The sequence below is a fragment of the Lissotriton vulgaris genome, chromosome 5, assembly GCF_964263255.1.
Source record: "Lissotriton vulgaris chromosome 5, aLisVul1.2, whole genome shotgun sequence".
Classification (NCBI taxonomy): Eukaryota; Metazoa; Chordata; class Amphibia; order Caudata; family Salamandridae; genus Lissotriton; species Lissotriton vulgaris.
The window spans coordinates 1,795,816,427-1,795,838,829 of record NC_141693.1 but is presented as its reverse complement, the minus strand read 5'-3'; the positions used below and the strand labels follow the sequence as shown (position 1 = coordinate 1,795,838,829).

The 22,403-nt window shown below is 44.0% G+C and overlaps 1 protein-coding gene across 2 annotated transcripts in view; it reads right to left on the bottom strand.

Moving 5' to 3' along the window:
- ZNF385C (zinc finger protein 385C) overlaps positions 1–22,403 on the bottom strand; it is a 720,374-nt gene that overhangs the window by 204,363 nt on the left and 493,608 nt on the right. For both annotated transcript variants that reach the window (XM_086924146.1, XM_086924147.1), the window contains exon 2: positions 14,305–14,447. In XM_086924146.1, the coding sequence (XP_086780272.1) occupies positions 14,305–14,447 (143 nt within the window). The remainder of the gene's footprint in view (positions 1–14,304; positions 14,448–22,403) is intronic.

The window sequence follows — 22,403 nt, the reverse complement described above, 5'->3', positions numbered from 1 at the left end:
GATGTGCTTCTGGCACAAAGGGATGTTGGACTAGCTCTCTGATCTGCTGTGGCTACAGCATGATGTTAACACACATGCAACATTCCAGGATGGCAAACAAAAAGAAGGGAGCAGCACCCACCAAATAACAGCTGCTGGGTCGTTCAAAAACTTTGGAAAATGTATTCTAATAAAATTGCATGGGAGCAACACAAAGGAGTACGGGGAGCAGTGCCAGCAACATAAAACAGTTTTGGGGGGAGGGTATGGTTAGAGTTTGCATAGGGAGAGCGTTTTTTGTGTGCCCAATAACTTTTGGCACAGTTTGATCTTCACCGAACTCTTCAAAAAAAGTTCATCCACCTCACCTCATTTTTGAAAGTTTTGGGTTGTTCTGACAAGTTGGGGAAGAGAAAAGAGGGTGGGTGGGTGGTTCTAAAACGCTTTATTGTCATTCAATTCCCATAGGGAAATGAGACAAAGATGCAGCAAAAAACGGCCGAGTAGAATTACACCAAATTTGGCAGTAAGCTCGATCTTCACCCGTGAAAGCGTGCTTTTAGGTCGAACCTGGGCAGAGCATGCACTGCTCTGCAAGGCATGCTGTACTTGGTTATGGACTTGAAGCTCTGCCCACTCTCCGCCCATCTTTTCAATTGGCCCCTGTTGCTGTCCTTTCTAAATGGTTGCTTCTGATTAATTAATAGGCTTGTTAGTTACTCCTTAGTAACGCCTGGTCTGCACTGACGAGTTGACCTTGTCACTAGCATGGAAGTGGTTAAGATGTGCGCGAGGCACCTTCAGATTTGAGAACGGCAGCCAATTAATTATTTTGTTATGTGCAGCTGCCAAAATGAACACAAACTCACTAATAGTGCCCATGGCTCGCAGCACCTCATCTCTGTCCCGCCCCCGGGCGCCGTGCTTTACTGTTTAAGCACGGCGCCTGCTTTAAGGTTAACAACATGGGTGCCCGCTTTCACATTAACACGGGTGCCCGCTTTTTTGCCACCAATACACATAACAAGCATTTGCAATGCAATAGGTCTCACATTTTTTAAACTTTGACCTATTAGCATTTTTAATGACAATGCCTTTTAATATTGCAGGTTTTTTAAAACACATAAATCAAAGGCATTGTCATTTACAATGACAATTGCTCACAATCTCGCAAAAGCGAGACCTAGTGTATTGCAAATGCTTGTTGTGATTTGGTGTAATTCTGTTCAGCCGTTTTTCAGAAATTATGGTTAAAGATGTATAGATATCTGTTGCCGTAGGTCTGTCAGATCAAAAGATTAACATCTGATTGGTTACAGTCAACATCCACAGTAATGTTTAGCAGCCATTTTAGGACTTTGGCATCTTGACCCCCAAGGCTTTGTGGGGAAGTGTGAGGGAGGATGACCCAAAGGAACCCCCCTCCCTTTCTAGGGTCATAATTAAAAAGAAATTACCATTTTGATTTTCTTTTGTTTTCCATTCGTGGGGAGGTGTTGTGAATTGGCTCCGGGCCCTGACCTAAGTATTGGCCCTGGAGAGGCCATTCCCTGGGGCCCCACACAGGTTAGTGTCTCGAGGACTCTTCCCCGACACGGAATGTAGCTATTTCCCTGCCTGTGCTCTCACTGACAGAGAAGTGTGGATTGCTCTCGCCCGGCGGGAGCAGAAAGAAATTTGCTCTCACCAAGCGGGTCATCAATGAAGAAATTGAACAGGTAATGAGTGCTCTAATAAATGAGGTCATAAGCAGTGCAGGCCAGGGCACAGGTTAGTTATATCTGTAACCTATAACTGATGAGTTTCAGTGTTGTTTTTTTAGTTTGAAATGGTATTTGTTAACTGACATTTTCACCTAACTATAACATCACTTAACCTTTGTTTTTTCAGTGAATACACACACACACAAATATGTAAAAGCAGAGCGGGAAGAGAGAGGAGTTAGGAGTGATACAGGAGTTTTGGTGGGACAGAGATGCAAAGATGATGAAGCAGCACACTGGGTCTCGAGCAAGGAAACATATGAACCCCCATGGAGTGCTAAAAAGAAAAATGTGGTTCTCCAAATCCAAGATGTAGATGTAGAAGAAAACAAGCAATCTAATAAAAACATGGTAAAAAAGAAATGCTTCAGAGGTGGGAAAAAAAAGAGAACAGGAAAGAGACTCATTGACTAAGAATGTCGTGAAATGAGATAGACAAGAAAACCATCCAATCATGCTAGGGACTAATCCAAAGTTCGCATTTATGTATATATTTTAATGTATGACAAACAATACGTCTTTGCCAACCCACAGGGAAAGGCATTTGTAGGCGAGTTATAAAAACTGGAACTATTACCCTTTAACAGCTTGACTCAGGAAACAACGACATACAATGTAAGAACTATCCTGCGACTGCTCATGCTTTCTGAGGTTAGAGCGATCTGATTGGTTCAGAGTCTACGAATAATCCTGTGGCACATCACGTTGAAATTCGCAATGCAATGAGACGTTCCTGGAGAGCAGACTACAAAGATGTGCTTGTGCTCTGCTGAGGGCAATTCCAGCTAGCTCATGTCTAACCGCATAACATGCTTTCTTCTTGACTGAGCAGAAATGAGAATAACAAAGGAGTTCATCTATATTCAGCAGCAAGAATCTGCTTCATACAGCAGAAATGCCAGCATGCATCATGCGCTTGCTCAATTTGTGATACTTTAAAGCAGGGTTCTCCAAAGTGGGCCCTTGATCCATGCCAGGTTTTAAGATAACTACATTTATCTGAATGGGGATGTACTACAAATCTGGCATGGATCTGCCCCTCCTGGACCGACTTTGGAAAACCCTACTTTAAATGTTAGTGATTTGAAACCAGCCTTTATAATGACTGTAATTTCAAACTTGAATGGTACTCATGAGAATCTTGCTTTCGCCATCACCAGCTCTTGTAGTAATTAATTCGTCTTCATTTTGGCTACGTTTTAAAACTCTGTTACTTTCGCTACACATTTGCTTTCTACATAGTGCTTAGAAACTGTACCAAGTGGCAACAAATGCTGCCTGAGGTTATCAAATATACAAGGTCTGTCCTGGAAAAGGGAATTGTAGGCTGTGTCCTTTTCTAATCAAGGGTTTCTCAAACATGTCATTGATGGGAGGCCATTTTTCCATTAGCAACTCGTGTTTGACAATGTTCTGTTTTTAATCTTACGGAGTTGGTTATATTTTATGATGGACTGATCTGGAACCACCAGTCTACCTCTTCCTAGTGAGGTCTCCAGTGAAGTCACGATTTCGAAAAACCTTTGTTAGTTTAACAGAGCCACCAAAAAGCCCAGTAGAAGTTCGTATTCATTAGTCTCCCTTCCGATGTGGTGATCCCATTTACCTCAGCCTTACAGACAGACTATTCAAATGCAAAAGACAGCAAGTGACCTTATGGCAGCATAGAATGTATAATTACAATCAATTTAATTACATTTTGAAGATAGTTATGCTACGTGAAGAACAACTAAGCAAAAGGGGGTGGTGATGGACAGAGCTTCTGAATTAAGCAGAATACTCTCACCCAGTCAAGAGTTCAGGGCTTAATCCAACACCGTTTTTTAGCTCACTGCACCATCCCAGCTCAGAACCTGGCTATATGCAAATTAGTCTGTCCCTGGCCCAGTGCATCATGGGAACAGGGCAGACCAAACTACCAAGCCAATTCTTTCACTGGACGGAAACAAGCTTCCGGGGACCGGTTTCTGGCATTACAGCCGTCTTCGGCCCGGCTTGCTTGAATCCTGATGGTGCAATGAGCAAGGGACTCACGTCTGAGGATACTCTTCCACGCTTATGGTGGATAAAACAATTAAGCAAAAGGGGGTGGTGATGGACAGAGCTTCTGAATTAGGCAGAATACTCTCACCCAGTCAAGAGATCAGGGCTTAATCCAACACTGTGAAGAAGAACTGCATAGACTACCACATTCTGTACTTTATATAACCACATGACGAGTGACAGTGACAAGTGTTTTATGTACATTTTCCGCTTCTTCAGAGCAATGAGATCTAGGCTACATGTCGACCACTGGACGTACAACTCCATTTTTCCACTTGTTAAGGCTTTTTAGACCACTAGCCCACAACTACAAGAACACAAATTCTGATCACTTTTAATATCTGTGGATGGTCACATTCAATTAAAAACAAACATTTTACATGCTGTGTATTAAAAGATGGGAAATGTTAGGTGGTTCCTTGAAGCCATATCCTTGTACACACTTCAGATGAATAGTTGCTTGAGTATGCTTCAAAGAATTGTGCTTTATGTCTTTATCGTTAAATGATATATATATATATATATATATATATATATATATATATATATATATATATATATTATTTACTATTTGTATTTACTATTTGGTCCTTTGCAATTTTTGAAAATGTAATTAAAACTCATTGAATATAATTCAAATATTACTTGAGACCGATCTATGCTGTTTTATGAGATATCTAAAGGCATTACAGTAGTTTAGATTCGAAAATGTGCAACGTATTACTTTTTATGTATTGCTTGTCCAAAACCCTTGACATGTCTATGCAACAATTAAAACACTCAACATGTCTAACATCCTTTCTCACTTCCCTATCACGGAAGGCAGAAACTGTCCTGTACCTTTCCGTAACTCTACCTTGAAGAGTTGAGTACCATGCGATTCTTCATGTGTGCCCCGTAGAGGGTCGCATCAGTTTTAAGATCTTCACAACTCTCCAATGCATTCAAGAGAAGTTACCGGTCCAACAAATCTACAAACACGTGTCATCACCGATCATAAGTTCCAACCCACACTACAGTCCAACGCTTTCTCTTATATTTCAGAGGTGGACAAGCCTACAGAGTCCAAAGCAGCATCTCCTCCTTCAACCATGCCATCAAACACCTGCACTTCTACTGAGGCCTTTTTGAATTCGCGTTGAGAGGCTCTTTATTCCACAATGAGTACTTTATGATCACACCTACTCATTGACTCACTCAAAACAGTTCAATCTGAAATTCTAGATATATGCTTAGGGCAACCAGATATCAGTTTGGATGGATTCAAATTGATCTGAAATATACTCTGTCTTGTTGTCTACCTCCCCACCTGCATCTGAGCCAGTGAAGATTGGATAAAAACAAACCTCACGGTTTTCTGAGTTATTTACTAATAAAGTTGATTTCGGGAAAGCAACATATGCCATTCAGAGCAACTGTCCACCAAGCATATTGTGTTACGACAGTAGCCCAGAAACATATTTAATAAACCAATGTGATTATTTGGTTGGCGAACAATTGTAGTGTTGGTGACCAAAGCGTGAGGGGAAGACTATTCTCTAGATCCTAGGGCAACATACCTTAGTAATGGTGGAGGGTCGTGAATCCCGTCAGGTGATGGAATATATGCTGTGCCTAAAATTTCTTTTACTTCTAAATGCAAAATGCCAAAAATAAGAGGCACATGTATATTAAAAATATGGAAACATTCCATAAAAAGGAGTACGAGAGCATGATCTACTCTGATTCTAGTAAAAGGACAATTGATGGACAGAATACAGAACAACATCATACATTCACCCCAGTACAGAGATCTGGGCCTGGCTGATGATGGATGATGCCCCGAAACTGGTCCCAGGATGCTTGTTTCCGGTCCAGGGAGGACCTGGCTTGGCAGTTTGGTCTGGACTGTTCTCATGAGGCACAGGGTCAAGACTGATTTGCAGATGACTGGGTCTAAACTGGGGTGGGATTGGTAAGCAAAAAAACGATGGATTTATGCCCAGATCTCTGTACTGGGGTGAATGTATGACATTGTTCTGCATTCTGTCCATCAACTGATGTTTTTGCTTAAAAAAGACTGGCCATGTGGAACTAGGGGCACACTTGAATGACAAAGAGCTTCAATTGGTGGAGGTTAATATTGTGCGGTCATGCATCTTGCATCTTGGCACCTGCCTGCTCACTGAGGAAAGCCTCATCACCTTGGAAAATTACACTCTAACATCAGTACTTGGCTACTCTAGTAATTATAAACAATGTCCAGCTCTTCCTCCCGCATTACATTTACTTTTTTCTGAAAGAAAAAAGGTAGATGCTGATCTTGGGACATTTAAGGTGTAAGATCGTGTCTCGTTTCTGGGACAGAAAATATATATGTGCAGTACTCATGGTAAGCACTGTTTGCACTTTCTGTCTCAGAGCTCCACTAAACACTGACGCAATGAAATTAGTCAGTATTTCCAGTATGCAGTTAATCAAAAGTTTTTGGGACCAGTTGTCAGAAACCACTAAGTTAACTATTCAGTCAATAAACTGATGCAGTCATTTAAAGCCTCTCTCTCTCCTCTATGGCCTATTCCTTCCAATTATGCATTCAGCTAAGAAATTTGAGATATTCTTTTCCAACATAATTTCCAAGGATGACAGTATACCTGTCTCTCTCGGCTATTTATACTACCATGGTAGGACATCTCTGTAGGACATCTATGCAGTCTATCTTTGCAGTACCTGTTTCAAGTCAGCATAAGAAAATGTATTTTTTTTCAACCTCTGCTAAAAAGCCAAGACACTTTGGTCATTATTCATAACATATGTTTTAAATGAATATATAAGGACAGATTTTAGTAGCATTCAAACAAAGCTGCACACAACTGTTCACAGGTGTGATACTGTAATCACACAGAATAAGGATAAATGTCCAGTCAGTACTACTCTTTATAAAATAAATAGATTTTATTTAATAGAAAGGCAGAACTGTTAAAATAAGAAATGAGAAACAACGGTAAAGGTCCCAGCACCTTTGGGGCCCGAGTTATGGCCATAGCACTCACAGGTAAGGAAGCTTTTGGGTAACTATTCAGACAAGAGCCTGGCACTCAGCAGTAGGTTAGGCTGCTGGAGTGATGGTATTAATCAGTGAATCAAATAGCCACACAGCAACTGCATCAATGTTTCACCACCTTTCTGCCCTTCCTCCTAGTTTCCTCCACAACTCTACACCAGCCTCAAAATGGCCCGAGAGCCGGTGAGCATAAAAAGACTCCCAAGTTACACAGCCAAAAACCAAAAAGACTCATGTCATGTAATATGTTTTTTTTGATTGGCTAAGGTGTGCTGTGAGATAATAGGAATGTGGATTTTCATTAGAGCAAAGTCTTTTGTCTCCCAGTAGCTGATGAAAGAGGGTATCCAGCACCACTGAAGGGAACTGTACCACAGTCTAAAGTCCCAGTTTCGGGAGCCAGGAGACTGGTTAGCATTTATTTTTATTTTATTTATTTATAGCATTTGTATAGCGCTCTGTAACCCTACGGGCATCCTGGCGCTTGGATACGTAGCTAAAGCTTTAAGGGGGGGGAGGACAGGAGCATGAACGAGATGCTGAGCCGGAAAAAAATATTTATTGCGGATGGTTTTGGGAGGGTTTTTTGGGAACAGCCAAGTTTTCACCTTTTTCCGAAATGGTTAGAAGATCATTAGTTGTCCTAATGTCAAAGGGGAGGTTATTCCAAAGGTGGGCTGCAGCAATGCTGAAAGCTCGTCCTCCACAGGTGGCTTTCTTGATCCTGGGGGTGCTGATGAGATTCATGGATGAGGATCGAAGAGACCGGCTGGGCTCATACCACTTGAATTTGTGCTGGAGTGGTCGGGGGCCTAGCCCGTGGACTGCCCTGAAAACAATACATAGGGATTTGAAGTAAATCCTTTGGTGTATGGGCAGCCAGTGTAGGTCAGCCAGGGCAAGAGTGGTGGAGGATCTACGTTCACGGGAGAGTGCCAGTTTGGCTGCGGCTGCCTGGACATTCTGGAGTCTGGAGATGAGATAGGCAGGGGATTCCAGTAGGAGGGCATTGCAGTAGTCCAGGCGGCTCAGGAAAGTACTCCTGACTATGTCGGCTCTGGTCTGTGGGGGCAGGAGAGGTAGCAGTCTTCGAAGTCCTCTTAGTAGGGCGAAACAGCAGCTAACCTGCTTGTTGACGTTAGTCTCTAGGCTTAGTTTGTTGTTAATAGTGACTCCAAGATTTTTTACAGAGCTCACTGGGGTGGGGGAGTCCCCTAACGACTGAGGCCAGAAATCAGTCGGAGGACTTTTGGGGATTTTTCCTCCTGTGCAATGTAGTATTTCAGTTTTCTCACTGTTGAATTTTAGTGAGTTCTGACTGAGCCAGAGAGACATGTCCAGCATACAGGTGTGAAAAGTTTCCATAGAGCTTGCTCTATTTCCGTCCAGCGAGATTATCAGCTGGGTATCGTCTGCAAAGTTTGTCACGCTGATGCCATGGCTTTTGATAATCCGCATCAGGGGTTGCATGTAAATATTAAAGAGTATAGGGCTGATGGCAGACCCCTGTGGGACTCCATGCGGGACTTTCGTGAACTCGGATTGGTAGGGAGGGATAGATACTGCCTGCCATCTGTCCGTTAAGTAAGAGCGGAACCAGTCGAGCGCGACCCCTCTGACTCCGATGTTCCTTAATCTTTCTATCAGAATGCCGTGATTCACCGTATCGAACGCGGCGGACAGGTCAAGCAGAATCAGCGATGCTGATTCTCCCCTGTCCGCCCTCATTCGCAGGTCATCCATAACTGTCAGCAGGGCTGACTCCGTTCCATGAACTGGTCTGAAGCCAAACTGCTCCTCTTCCAAGATGTTGTTGGTTTCAAGGAAGAGGGCCAGAGCTCTGCTGACCCACCTCTCTATGATTTTTATAGGATATGGTAATAGGGATATGGGTCGGTAATTCTTGTGGCAGCTTGGGTCCAGGTTGGGTTTTTTTAGTAGCGGGGTGACGATCGCTAGTTTCCAGTCTTTGGGAACGGAGCCTGTATGCAGAGATTGAATACATAGTTGGTGCAGGGCTGGTAAGACGTCATCCTCGAATTTCTTAGCTATTCTATGGGGAAGAGGGTCCAGAGGAGAGCCTGAAGACGTATGGAGGGCTGTTGTGATGAATTCCTGTTTCGAAGGAGCCATAAAGTTTTCCAGGGTGGCATATGGGAGGGGGTACGTAACAGGATCTGCCTTTCCGTCTTTATTTGTTAGGATGCTGGTGTCATATAGTGGGGAGATAGGATTACTATTCATTCCCTCTACAATTTTGCTAATTTTATCTTGAAAGAACACTGCAAGGTCATTGCAGAGTTCTTGTGAGAGTTTGATTTGGCTATTTGCACAATCGGGGTGGGAAAGTTCTTTGATGAGCCTGAAGGTATCCTGGGATTTATTAGAGCTTTTGAGGATTACCTCAGCAAAATAGTTGGATTTGGCTGTGATTATTTCCTTCTTGTATTGTGAGATAGTAAGCCTCCATCGTACTTTCTCCTGGTCAGAATAGTTTTTCCTCCAGATCTTCTCCGCCTTTTTGCAGGTGTTTTTTAATTCTCTACGTTTCTCAGTATACCAGGGGGCGGAGGGTTTTCCCCTTTTTGTGATTGTTTTCAGAGGGATGACTGCGTCGAGTTTTTTAGTAGTTTCGTGGAGAAAGGAAAGATAGTTTGCGGTGACATCATTTTCTAATTTGAACGAGGCCCCAACCTGGCGTAGGTCGAGCTTTCCCTCCTCTTTCCTCTTCAACAAGTTCTTCCAGTCCCGACCTATGAAGGTTTTGACTTGCGAACTCGTGGCTCCTGTGTGGGACGAGATATGGGATTTAAACCTGATGAGGTGGTGGTCTGACCAAGCTACTGGAAGGATAGTGTCTCGGGTCAGTAGGTCTTCTGCCGCAAAGATAAGATCTAATGTGTTTCCTAGTCTGTGTGTGGAGGTGTTTATCCACTGTTTCAGCCCTAGGATGAGGCAGGATTGAGTAATATTGGGCAGAGCAGCACGTAATTGGTCATTGTCCCATATGTTGAAATCGCCCAGTATCAACAGCCTGTTATGGGAGATTGATAGATTATTTATGACCGTAATTAGTTCCTGCTGTTGTGAGGCTTTGAAATGTCCCGGGGACCTGTAACATACAAGGGCCGTGAGACAGAGTTCGGGAGCATCTTTTATGGAAATCCCAAGGATTTCTACGCCGGAGATGGTGTCAATGTCCAGGGTAGTGATGTTAAGTTGTTCCCTAAAAATGGTCCCCAGGCCTCCTCCTCGACCTGAGGGTCTGGGTTTCTGGATGGTCTTGAACCCGTCTGGACAAGCGATGCCTAGCTCTGATTCTGTTCCTTCAGCCATCCATGTCTCGGTCAGGAACAGGATATCGAGTTTATTAGTCTCAATCATTAGCTGTATTTCAGTAGCGTGTTTCGGAAGGGAGCGGACGTTTAACAGTCTGTTGATTAGTTCTCCTTTGGTGCTACGTTTATCTCCTGCTTGGGCTGAAGGAGAGTGGGTCATGATGTTGTCAGGGCTTGGATACGGCATCAGGATTGATTGGGGGAGGATGGGATTGATATGAGGGAGCGGAGCTTGGCAGTGAGAGCAAGCTTTGTCACCCTGGTGTGCTGCGTGAGGGAGTAGGCGTGGGCATACAGTTTTGTCTGTCTGTGCATTCAGTTGCATGAGTGTTTCCCTGCTATATCTGAGCACATCGTGTGCTGGTGTGCAGCGGGTAGGGGGGGGGGTGCCCTAGGCCCAGCCTCGGGGCGAACGAGCGCAGACGAGCTTGCCTTAAGCGCGCCTTCGGCGCACAATCGTCGCGCCCGCTGCGCTCGTCCGCTGCGCTTCCGGTGGGGGCTCATGCTTTGTAGCAGAGGTGGGGAGGGGTTTGAAGGGGGTGTGGCTACGCTAGTGGGCGTGTCCTGGCGACAGGCCAATCACGTCGCGGCAGCTAGGAGAACCTTGCCCACGTCAGCAAGCAATCTGCTGAGTGGCGAGGGATCAACAGAAACGGCGATTTTAAAAGCAATAGTTACAGTATTAGGTGCAAATTAAAGTGAGCTGTTTGTCCCTGCTCCCGGCTGTGCCTCAAGAGCTAAAGCTAGCAAAACGCTTAATAGTTGTAAAGTAATGTGTAACTTCAGGGTCCTCTATATTCCTACACGCTGTGTTCAATACTGTCATATACTGAAGTCACCAATAGGTTATGGTGCACCTACTGGAGTTGGATAACATGCTAGCTCAGGGTAACATCAAACAATTAGCCACAGCTACAATGGAACCGTACGCAGCAGAAAGATTTTTGAAAAGGTCGAAAGCTCAACTCAAGAATTGCAAACTGGATGGCACACAGAAATTTTAGGAGGAAGGGAGAAACCCAGTGTTCTTCCGGGGATGGATGTAAAACATGTATCAGTGTTGCAGGAAGTCAGCAGCTTTGGTGAACTACAGAGGGTGTCATACGGACAGTTCCCTGTGGCTTCCCACAGCTTTAGGTAGGGCGGAGCGTTGCAGTTCTGTTTGTGGAAACAGATTACAAAACCCAATCACTGATGTAACCTGTGGATCTTTGTTTTATGTTTTAGTCCTCTGCTAGACTTTGGCACTTGTTCCAGAAGAGCACATCAGCTTCATGGCTCCTTAGAATCCATCAGCATCAATGCCAACTTGATAGAACTGTGACAGAATTACAGTCCAGGTAAGAAGTACTCTCAGAACCTTTTAGTGTTCCTTGGTCAAGGCCTGAATCTTATCAAGAGCTGGTCGCAGAAGGTCAGTACTTCTGTAAAGTTCTGAGCTCTGGTGGAAAACCAGTGGTGTATTGAGGCTTATTCATATTTAAAGCCTCTCATCAACATGAGAAGCAGCTTTCTTCCCTGGCCTTCATTTCAAGGGAGGAGAGCAGGAGAAGACAACTGCTGTTTGATGGGGTGTATGCTGCCATCCCAACCCAGAAATCTGGAAATCAAGGAAGGGCTGGGCAAATCAGAGGGTCCATCTGAATTCCTACCCCAAGTTTGATGTGCAAAGCGTTTACATGCAGAGTGTCATAACCACAGGTATGGCTGTGGGGAACCACTTTAAGTCAGAGTATTAGATTCACAAAATGTCGCCTTACCAAAAAAACACATACATCCATCTCAAGACATACAACATATAGAGCGAAGGGAAGCATCCAATTATGAAAGTTCAACAGATTTCACTATGTATGGTCAGTGAGGTCTGTGATTAGAATCTCCTACCTCTGATGGCCAGTCTCTCATTTCCAAGAAAAGAAGGCAAACACTCCTCGAATATGGATGGGGTTACTCTGGATGTGCCAATAATTCAGCAGAGCTGAGGATTGGGGAGCAGTCCAAAAATGTACAGCTGGCTTCCCATTAGCCTTAAGGAACTGAAGGCAGAGACGTGTGCAGGGGTAGGGTCAACTTAACATTATTAGTGTGCTGAATAGCGGGAGGTGGAAACATTAAGGAATGTAGTTTTGAGACTAACATGACATTTTTGGAGTCGATATGATAAAGACATTGTGTTGAAAGAAATGCAAGACTTTATTGAATCAACAAAAATTGGTTACAAACCTCGAAAAACAACCCAGTCTGTCTTTAAAGGGTACTTAAACTCGTTAGATACATCACTTTGCAAGAAAGAGGTGGCTTTACTGTAAGCCTTGAAACCTCATGAAGCATATGAAACTCTACAACACCACTGCTCTCGATGAACATGGTGCTAAATGTGATGGTATATCACTCGACTCTTGTCACATACAAGATGTTGCATTGAAGGATGCACCACCCAAGTCTTCAAATGAGGCTATAACACACAACCTGGAAGAGCCAGAATACAACAACATACTGCCAATGAACATAAGAATCCATCAATGGCTGCAACTCCCAGCCCACATGAAGCACGTGGGACTCTACAACACCAATTGTAAGGATGTGCATGATATTACATGTGACGCTGTAACAGAACCCTTCTGATGCACGATCTTCCATTCAACAACCAACGCTCATGAGATGACTGGGTCTCCATGTTCCAATACAATAACCAACTCTTTTGATACACATCACATTTCATCTGAGGCTACAACACTCGGCCCTTACTATGGGTTAGTTGTGTCTCCGTGACATGCTGCTCTTTCTATGCAGTACCAGTACCACAAGTAACAGGGAATGCAGGAAGGCAAACCCTGTAACTTGTTGAATTTGTACTCTTTTATGCTATACAGGCTAGTGACACCACTGATGACAATGATTTAAATAAAAACATAAACATAATGAGTAACAGAATGTATTACAGGGCTTCATAACTTTTTTCTTTTAAACCTCTGGGACTAGAACTAAACTACAATCACATAAAGCCTACCCTAAATTCAGAAAGTGCCTAAACTGCCATGTCGGAATTAAATCTGTACTGAAAACAATTTTCCACGTCGATCTTATAGTAATATAATATCGTATATATTTTGAGTGAAGCATCAGCTGTCATTGGTGGGTGCAGTGGCTGGGATGGGTGGGAGGATAATTACAGCAAATAATATACTAAAAAGAAAAATAATCATCCAATCATCACAAAGGGCGAATCGAAGAAACAGCCTCGTCTGGCCAAAGGCAAGGATACTGACAGATTTCGTCGGTGTAGACTAGACTGATAGTCTACTAAATAGGTAGTGACTGGTTCCCATTAAATGGGGATTCTGCTGCTTTTCAAGTTAATGGTAATACAACCAGACGTTACAAGCAATTACAGTTTGCTCAACTGCAAAACTGAATTACGAGGTTTCACCAAGCTTCCTCCAGGCAGCAGTGAGGCAGGGTGATGGTGGCCAACATTTGGCTTCAGATCACACAAAGAATGGCTTTAAAGACGGACCATTTATTTATGGGTTCAGAGCTGCTTTCTCTAGGGGTATAAGACTGGTGCACAAAATGTGAAATGCAGCTGGATTTCACCAGGATAGATACGGCACAACGTATGCCCGCAACTGTCTGAATGATGCCCTTATATATAAACTGATTCACATGAAAGCAATTTTGCACCTCGAAGGTTGTCCAACTAGTGTAAAATAAATTATTAAATAAGATGCGCCTTTTATGTATGTATTGGATGAAAGAGGGAGAGGATGTATGTAGCCTTACGGCTAGAGCAGTCGACCTTGAAGCTGGGGAACCGGTTCGAGTCTCGGCAACGACGCTCCACATCCTGTGGTTTAGGGCAAATCACTTAATCTCCCGGTGCGTCACAAAAATGAATGTGTCCATCTGTAACACAACTGGTGCTTATGTAAAGCGCTCCGATACCTGATATTTTAGGGTCTAGTTCGCGTTATATTAAAACTCTTATAAGAAATGGGCTATACAGAGCTCAAGCAAACTCTTGGGGCTTCAAGGTGGGCGAAGAAAGATTGACTGGACAACCTACTCACGAACGGACGTGGGACACTTGAGCCCTCTGCGGCCTAACATGCTGACCAATCAAAGGAGCAGAACTCACCGTGTTGAAGTTGGGAAAAAGGTTGAGGGGTGAAGTGCCATTGAGCCGGAAGGTCAGAAAGTGCTTGATGTCCAGGTGACTGGGAAGAGCGCGGCCTGCAAGCGGCAAGGATGATAGAAGAGGATTGCTGTGTCCAGTCGGTCCTAATGAAAAAGAAGAAATAAAGAACGTAATTAAACAGAATACGTTGTCGAATTGTTGCCACCAACCCCACCTACCAACCAGCACTCACTGTCCCTTGCCTTCCACTGAGACTGTTTTCATGCTTTTGTTTCATTCCATCGCCCTCGTTGGTCACTTTTGGCTATAATGATAATGGAAGGGGCACAGCGCCCCAGTAGAACTAAAGGGTCTATTCCTCCTAGAGACAAACATTTGCAATGCAATAGGTCTCGCATTATGAAATTTTGAGCTATTGGTATTGTAAATGAATTTTTTTTTAATTTCTGTGTTAGTTTAGAAAGTAGCTAAAATAATAGCTTTGTCATTTACAATGCCAATAGTTATAACTTTCGCAAATGTGACACCTATAGCATTTGTAATGCAATATGTGTTGTGTTTACGTGAGTTAGATGTATTGCTATTACAAATAACAATGGCTTTTAATTTTTTTAAATAATTAACACTTAAATAAAAGTTATTGTAATTTATAATAGCAATAGCTTAAACTTTTGTAAATAACTTTTGTGAAGATTGTGTTCAGTGTATTTTATTGTGACGAAAATCCAAGAACAGAAGTGAAATATTAACATCTTTTTGTGACATTTGTAATAAAGTTTGAGACATTGAGAGAACATATTTGAACCAGTTGTTGTTGAATGGTTGCACAGATTGATACTGTGGTGCCCCTGAGTGGTGGTGCTGAGTAAAAGTAAGTGCAAAAAAATGCAAAGGAGAAAAAAACTTTACCGGAGAAAGGAGAGGCCAGATAGCCCGTGCTCAAAGGGGGGCTGGGCCGTGGTGGAGGAGAAAGGGAGATTTAAATCGGTGCCCGGGAGTGTGAGAAATAGGCACAAGAGCGATGGCGGAGTCCGGTTCAGAGTTACGGCTGGTTGAGGGCAGAGAATTGAGAGTCCATGGGGTGGGGGTGAGAGGTAGCGAGGCCTGAGGGGCGAGAGGGGGTGAACCAGCGCTGAGGGGCAGAGGTAACCAGTCACGGCGGTGGAAAAGGGGTGCGGGGAGGTAGTGCTGAAGTGATCGGGGAAAGGCTCGCGATAAAAGTGAGAGCCCGTGCTGGGAGACGGGCGAGGCATGGAAAGCAAACCACTGAGGAGGGCAGGTGAAGTGTGGCTGGGGAAGGAGGCTAGCCAGTGCTGTGGGTGGCTGGAGGGACAGTCAAGGTGAAGGAGAGGGAAAGGGGCGGGCACAAAAAGGGAAGGGTTGCAGTGCTGAAAGAGTGGCTTGATCCCGGGGAAGAGGCCGTAAGAGTGAGAGGAGGGAGTGCCAGTGTTATTGTGTATCGGGGGCGTTGCAGAGGGAGTGAAGGACTATGTATTTGTGCGGTTTGTTATAGCGCCAATCTTCACCCAAATGTGATAGAGCGCTTTACATATGATGATTGAGTACCAGGAGGCCCCAGAGAGTCCGTGGTGCAGGACGATAAAAGTGGGACAGTATAGAGTCAGTGAAAGGGGGAGAAAAAGTGATGCCCGCCAATCCCTGAGGAAGAGAAAGGAGGAGTAGCAAGTGCAGGAGGAGGATAAGGGTGGAGGAGGAGCACAAGCTGCCGGAAGGAATGGAGAGTAAGGCAGGAGAACCAGTGAGGAGGGGGAGGGGGGGCGGGGAGTGGAGTCGGGTCGCGTGCCAGAGAGTGGGCGGGTGAACTGGGCAGAGAGGTTGGGGCGCTGACTGTGTTGAGAGCAGCAGGTGTTGTGAAATAGAGATATACTGGGCGGAACAAATAAATGATGAAGGGAGGAGATTAGGACGGGCGCGAAGAACAGATGAAACTTTAAACTTTAAAGGGCGAGAAGGGAGGGTAGAGGCAAAAAGTGTCAGGTGCAGAGTAATGGTGGCTGGAAGAAAGGATGTTGTATATACACATAGGGCCGACATCTGATATAGGCGAACTGGGCCCAAGCCCAGGGCGCCAAGCTCCAGAGGGGCGAAAAGAACTGTCCACACAAAGGGCCTGCAAACAACACGATCTGTGTATAATTTAGGGGCCTTGAGGGTGGCGGTGGAGATGTTTCTGTTCAGAGACCCCTCATGGCTCTGATGTAATCAGTCAATGACAAGCTGTTGAAAACAAAAGGGACCTCGCGTTGACTTATTTTACGCATAATCGGGAGCAAGGGTGAAATCTGGTGCCGCCCAGGGCGCTATCTGAGCGAAGGCCGGCCATGGGCTTGAGAAAGGAGGATGAGGAGATAAAGCCGGGTCTGAGGAAGAAGGACTGTCTAGGAACATTATGGTTGTGAAGGAGGACTAAGGGCAAGGATAGAGGACGGGAGAGCCGGGTCGTAGTGTGAGGAGGGAGGAGAATGGGACTACAGAGTCCGAATATTCAGTGATACAGAGAGAAGCAGGAGCAAAGCCCGGACCTGGGAGTGAGATTGGAAGGCTGGAGGCCTGCAGCAGGGAGTGGAGATCGGGCCCTGTGATTGGTGGAGCGACTCGTGTCTGAGTCGATGCCAGCTCGTCACCGGAGCTCACTGTTGCTGCCTGACTGAACATCCCTCAGCATCCCTAGCAGCTTCAGGGCCACGGAGATAGAGGGAATGGAGTGACTTCCCTCAAAACAAAGGCGCTCAGGGTAGGATTTGGACGGAAAATAGAACTGGGCACCAAGAATAAGAGAGGCACGCAATAAAGAATCACATAGCAAACAAGCACAGTATCGCTACAAGTACAGCAGCCATCCACTTATACAAACAGAACACCAGTAGGCAGTTAGCCAGAAGGGTCACAAGTTTAAATAGCAAAAGCTCAATAAACAAGCATTGGCGCCGCGCAGCTGTAAAAGTGACGCTGCGGCAATAAAAGAACAAGCAGCAATATTGAGAGGTGGTGGGGGCAGGGTTAAGGGGTAGGGAGAGACGGCTGGGCGGGCTGCGATGTGCTGGTGGGAGGAGAAATGCGAGTAAGTCACGGCCTGGCGGCCAAAGTGAAGTGAATAATTAGGGGAGGAGAAATACCAGAGGCCGGCCGAGCGCACGCTGGGGAAGCCTTTGATGTGGCCTGGCGGTCGTGGAGAAATGCTGCCGGCAGTGGGAGGGTGATTGATGGGCAGGGCAGTGCTGGGGAAGCCTTTGATGTGGCCTGGCGGCCGTGGAGAAATGCTGCTGGCAGTGGGAGGCCTGGGCATGCTCGTCCACAAGGAGTCACGTGACTCTCTCGTGCACTGTCCAAAATCCACCGAATCCGCCTGTTAGGAAAGGAATTTTTTGGGTTGACAACAATAGGTTCAAGTAAACTCGACCTAAAAAAGGAGAACAGTGCAATAAGCATCCATTCATGGGGTCCCACGCTATTTGAAGAGGGAACATGAGAAATACAAAGTGCCTCGGTTGCAGGCGCTGTTCCTCCGCTCTCAGAGCAGGAAAGATAAAATGATAATAACATTGTTATTATCATTTTATTTTTTGTAGATTCAGGTCTGGCTTAGGGCTGGGGCAGGGCTGGTGGCTCAGGGGGAGGAGGGGTTTGCACACTCCAAATACGCATGACGGTTTGGCCAGCCGTCTTGGGAAAGCCAAACAGTCATGCGCAATTCGCATGTTCCTCACCAGGCTGTATTATACAGCCTGGTGAGGAACATGCACAGGCTCCCATTTTCCGTCTGAGCGCCGAACCATGGTGCTCAGACCAATCACATTGCTGCGTTGTGAACGACTTAGGGGAGCCTGGGTGCTTCCTACTTCCGAAACTCACCGGAGAAGGAGATAAGATGGTGGAAAGATGGTCACAGTGGCTGTGAGGAGGTAAGACGTTTTTATATTTGTATTATGGACCCTACCAACCCCCTTCCTCCGCCACGTACCTGACCAGCCGCTACTGCTAGGGTGGTGAAAATGGAAGGGAAGAATTTGAACTGCGCCCTCAGGGTAGCAGTGGGCATGGCACATTCAGAGGTAAAATATACTATTCTAACTCCAGTCCTGTAATATTTGAAGAAAGTGAAACATTTCCCCAAATATCCCAGAAGGTTTATTTTCTATTCTAACCCCAGTCCTTGGATTTTTTCGGAAACGTTATAAATTTCATAATAATTTTTTGGAAGGATTAAAAAGTACAATTTTACTTTGTAGAAAGTGATGCTCTAAGGGTGCTGCTCTAAGCAAAAAACTAGGAACACTTGGATTTAGGAGACAGAATCAATTCAGGGGCATGGGGGGCATAAGAGAAATGTAGAACCAAAACTCTACTAACACAAGACAAAGAGCCATTGGTCCATCTCATTACTAGCCGACTCTTCTGAAACCCCTTTTGTCCCTCATCCTGTGCGGGGTCTCAAAGCTAATTCGCCTTCTTGGCAGGACCTCAGTGGGGATTTCTCTTCTGGGTCTCCTCACTGTTTAAAGATGACCATGGTAAGTGCTTTACAACTTCTACAATGATATACGGATGACGTTTGAAACACAGCTATTATAAATAATTTTTACCTATAGTAAATTTACTTCATATTAACATATCTACATGTTTATATATTTCAGTAGCACTTCAATGTATCATTCAACGGCCTAACCAGTAGTTTATTTTCCAAATAATTGAGACAAGTATCATAGCTCCATAAAAAGTGATATAGCAATTTTTATTTCTCCTCCCCAGGCTGATTTTTTAATTAAGTTTGAGATGACTTGGAGTATCCTGAGTGATCACAATCCCCTATCAGTTTCTTTCCACCGGGTCCTTAGTCTTGATTGTCCAGCGCATTCAGCATCGTTTACTGGGAGTCTTACCTCACAAGGTCAGCGATTGAAATGGTGCTTAGTGCTCCCAGAAGCATCTCATAGTGATTTTTTTAAGTCATGTTGCACTCAGATTGATTCATGTTCAAATATAATACTGCTGCTAATGATATTGTAAACTCTTTTAATAGTATAACTTGTAATATAAATTTCCTGTTCACAAGCAACAGCAGCGCAAAAAAATTCTAGACCCTCCAAATGATTTGATGCCCATCAGGTTCTCTTGGAGTCAGTAAAGACTGTCACCAGACATAGCAAATGGATTCCTATATGTCGCTCCTTATATAAGAGCACTTTAGATGGGCGCAAGAGGTCCCTGAGAGAGGAAGCCTGGCAACAAGTGTTGCCTGCCACCTGCCTGAGAGATAGCACCAAGTTTTTGGAAAACGTCAACCGTCCGATTTTCAGACCAGCTGTAGAACCTGCTCTCAGGTCCACTTTTTCACCCAGGGATTGGATCAAACATTTTGAATCAATCTTTGACATGCCCAGTTCATCGTCTTTCAATAAGGTTTAAGGTTTGTTTATTGTACAGTTAATTAAAACTCACAATTATAAAACGTACAATTTTTTTTTAAAAGGTCTGCTTCTTCGTTAAAACAAGTAAGGTGCAGTGGTTCAAAATCTAAAAAGTCTCAGCTTTAGTTGCTTAAGAGTCTGTGGAGTTTTAGTGGGCTTAAATGCTTCCTCTTTTGATGGCCATGAATGCCAGGGGTGTTGTTTAGTTATTATTTGACTTCTGCTAGAGAGTACCCTCTGGTTTTTTCGTTCAGTCTTATGGCCACTATATCAAAGTATTTTGTTATTCGGCAATTTAGCTGAGTTTCATTAGGGTTAAAACAGAGCATCACGGCCTGCCTGCAGCTCGTAATGCCCTTCTGGTTCCATAGAGCTCGAAGCTGGGAGCGCCTTATGTCTTGGAGGTTTGTGCAAATGCAGATAATGTGTATAAGGTCTTCTTTTGCAGAGAGACAGAGGCGGCAATGATTTGCATGATTTTCCCTTCGTCTTTCAATAGTTATGACTGACTGCTCAAACATTCTTATTACCTTTGAATTAGATGAGATATGTAATGCTATTCAAGTGTTACCTTCAAACAAGCCACCTGGTCAAGAAGGCATCCCACTTGTCGCCTACAAGTCTAACCTTTAGTTGTGGGCTCCCCAGTTACCCTATATTTAAATCAGTTGTGTAACCTATTAATGACGATTGGTCCACCTCTGTGATTGTTCCCATTTTTAAAAAAGGCAGTCGCTCGGATCCTAAGTGTTACAGACCCAATTCTTTGATCAGTTCCACAGTTAAGATCATCAGTCACATTTTACTACACAGGCTGATGGACTGGGCCACGGGTCAGAATGTTTTAACAGATATCCAATATGGTTTTCGACCCCACCTTGGAACTATCGACCAGGGTCTCAACCTGTATCTGATTACAGGTAAATATTCAATTACAAAAAAGGGGGCCCTACACCTTACATTTATGGATTTAAGCACAGCATTTGGTAAGGTTAACAGGAATAAACTGTGGTTCATCATGTTGGGGATAGGGGCTGACTCACAGTTAGTCAAGTTCTTTTATTTGTTTTGAGTTTTATAGAGCGCAAACAAGACCCGAAGGTATCTGATCACTTTACATAAGCACCAGTTGCATTACAGATGGACATGTTTTTTTTGTTGGGCGAGATCTCCAATTTAACTTGTCAGCCTCAGTCAGATTTGGTGATAAGGGAGAATGACCTAAGCACTTTTAGCTTAATCAGGGGATTTGCCAAGGCTGTTTTCTGGTCCTGTTTTTATTTACATTATATATCAATGGTTTAGAAAAGTCACTTTTCGAAGGTGGCAGGGACTTGCCTAAAATTGGTCCTCGTTCGTCCCATGTGCTGCCTTTATGCAAACGGCGCTGTCTTCATCTCGCAAACTGCTATTGGCTTAGACCTCTTGCTTCATCATTTTGAGGAATTTATGGACAGCCTTGATTCAAGCAACAATTTATCTAAGTCTTGTGATGGTGATTAGTCCCAGAACAACTAAGACCAGATCGTATTGCATCAAAGGCAATCCCCTTAGCGCCTTACTGCATTCCCTTACCTCAGAGTCCTTTCTGGCTCCTCCCACGTCCCCCCTGAAAATGGCTAAAGGACATACGTTCTCCTGGGGCACTCCTTCAGTGTTTGATTTCACAACGAGGTTGGGGCATAAATCTATCAAGGCCATGTTAGAGATTTATAAATCAAAATGTGTTTCCATTGGTGCATATGGTAGAGACAATTGGAGGTTCGCCAATTTGTCCTCTCCTATAGCCCTTGAAAAAAAAGTTTTTGCGAAGACTCCTTTCTCTCCCCCAGAGTTCATCCTCTATAATTATTCATGAGGAACTAGGTATTGATTATTTAGAGGATATATTGCTGCCATGCCCTTACTTCTCTGGATCTTGGTTTGGTTATGAGCGACCAAACATTTTTATTGTTTAGTTTTAAAAGATTCCCTGGCTCTTGACTAAGCAACCAGTATTCCCTGGATAAGCGATATCAGAAATAGTGTTTTCATTATAGGCAGACCCGAGATTTGTTGCAGAGGATATTACTTGGACCAAGAGAGTCTTCAAGATTTGGAGGTATAGTGAGAGAGCCTTATCTGTTAGGGATAACACCACTGTAAGAGCTTTCCTACCATGCCTGACTACCCCTTCAATTGAACCGTATCTTGTATTTGATATGCCTGATCACCAGTGATTTTTTACACATTTCAGGCAAAATGTGATTCCTCATTTGTTAGCAGTTCCTTGAGGTTGTTCTTGTGGCCCAACTTTCATACCTTGTAATTATGACAATTTCTTAGCTCAAAACACGTTACACTTTATTATGTTCTGCGCTTTTTATAAAAGATTATGCAAGTCTTTTATTGTACCCCTATTTGCTGACAAGAATTTTGCACATGTTCTACATGCTTTTTTTATTTAATGTTGTTACCAGACGTGTTTACCTGTTTTAACCTGGCTCGTTTTTTATCAGGCGCTGTTTGCTTATGAAAGATTATTTTTTACTTCTTGATGCGATTCTTGCATTCTTATTGGGCGCTTACTGTGCACTTTCTGATCTAAAATTTGATGTTTTTAACTGTACTAACTGATGTGTTCTTTTATGGTGTTTGTAAAACCGAATAAAGATGTTGACTGACTGATAC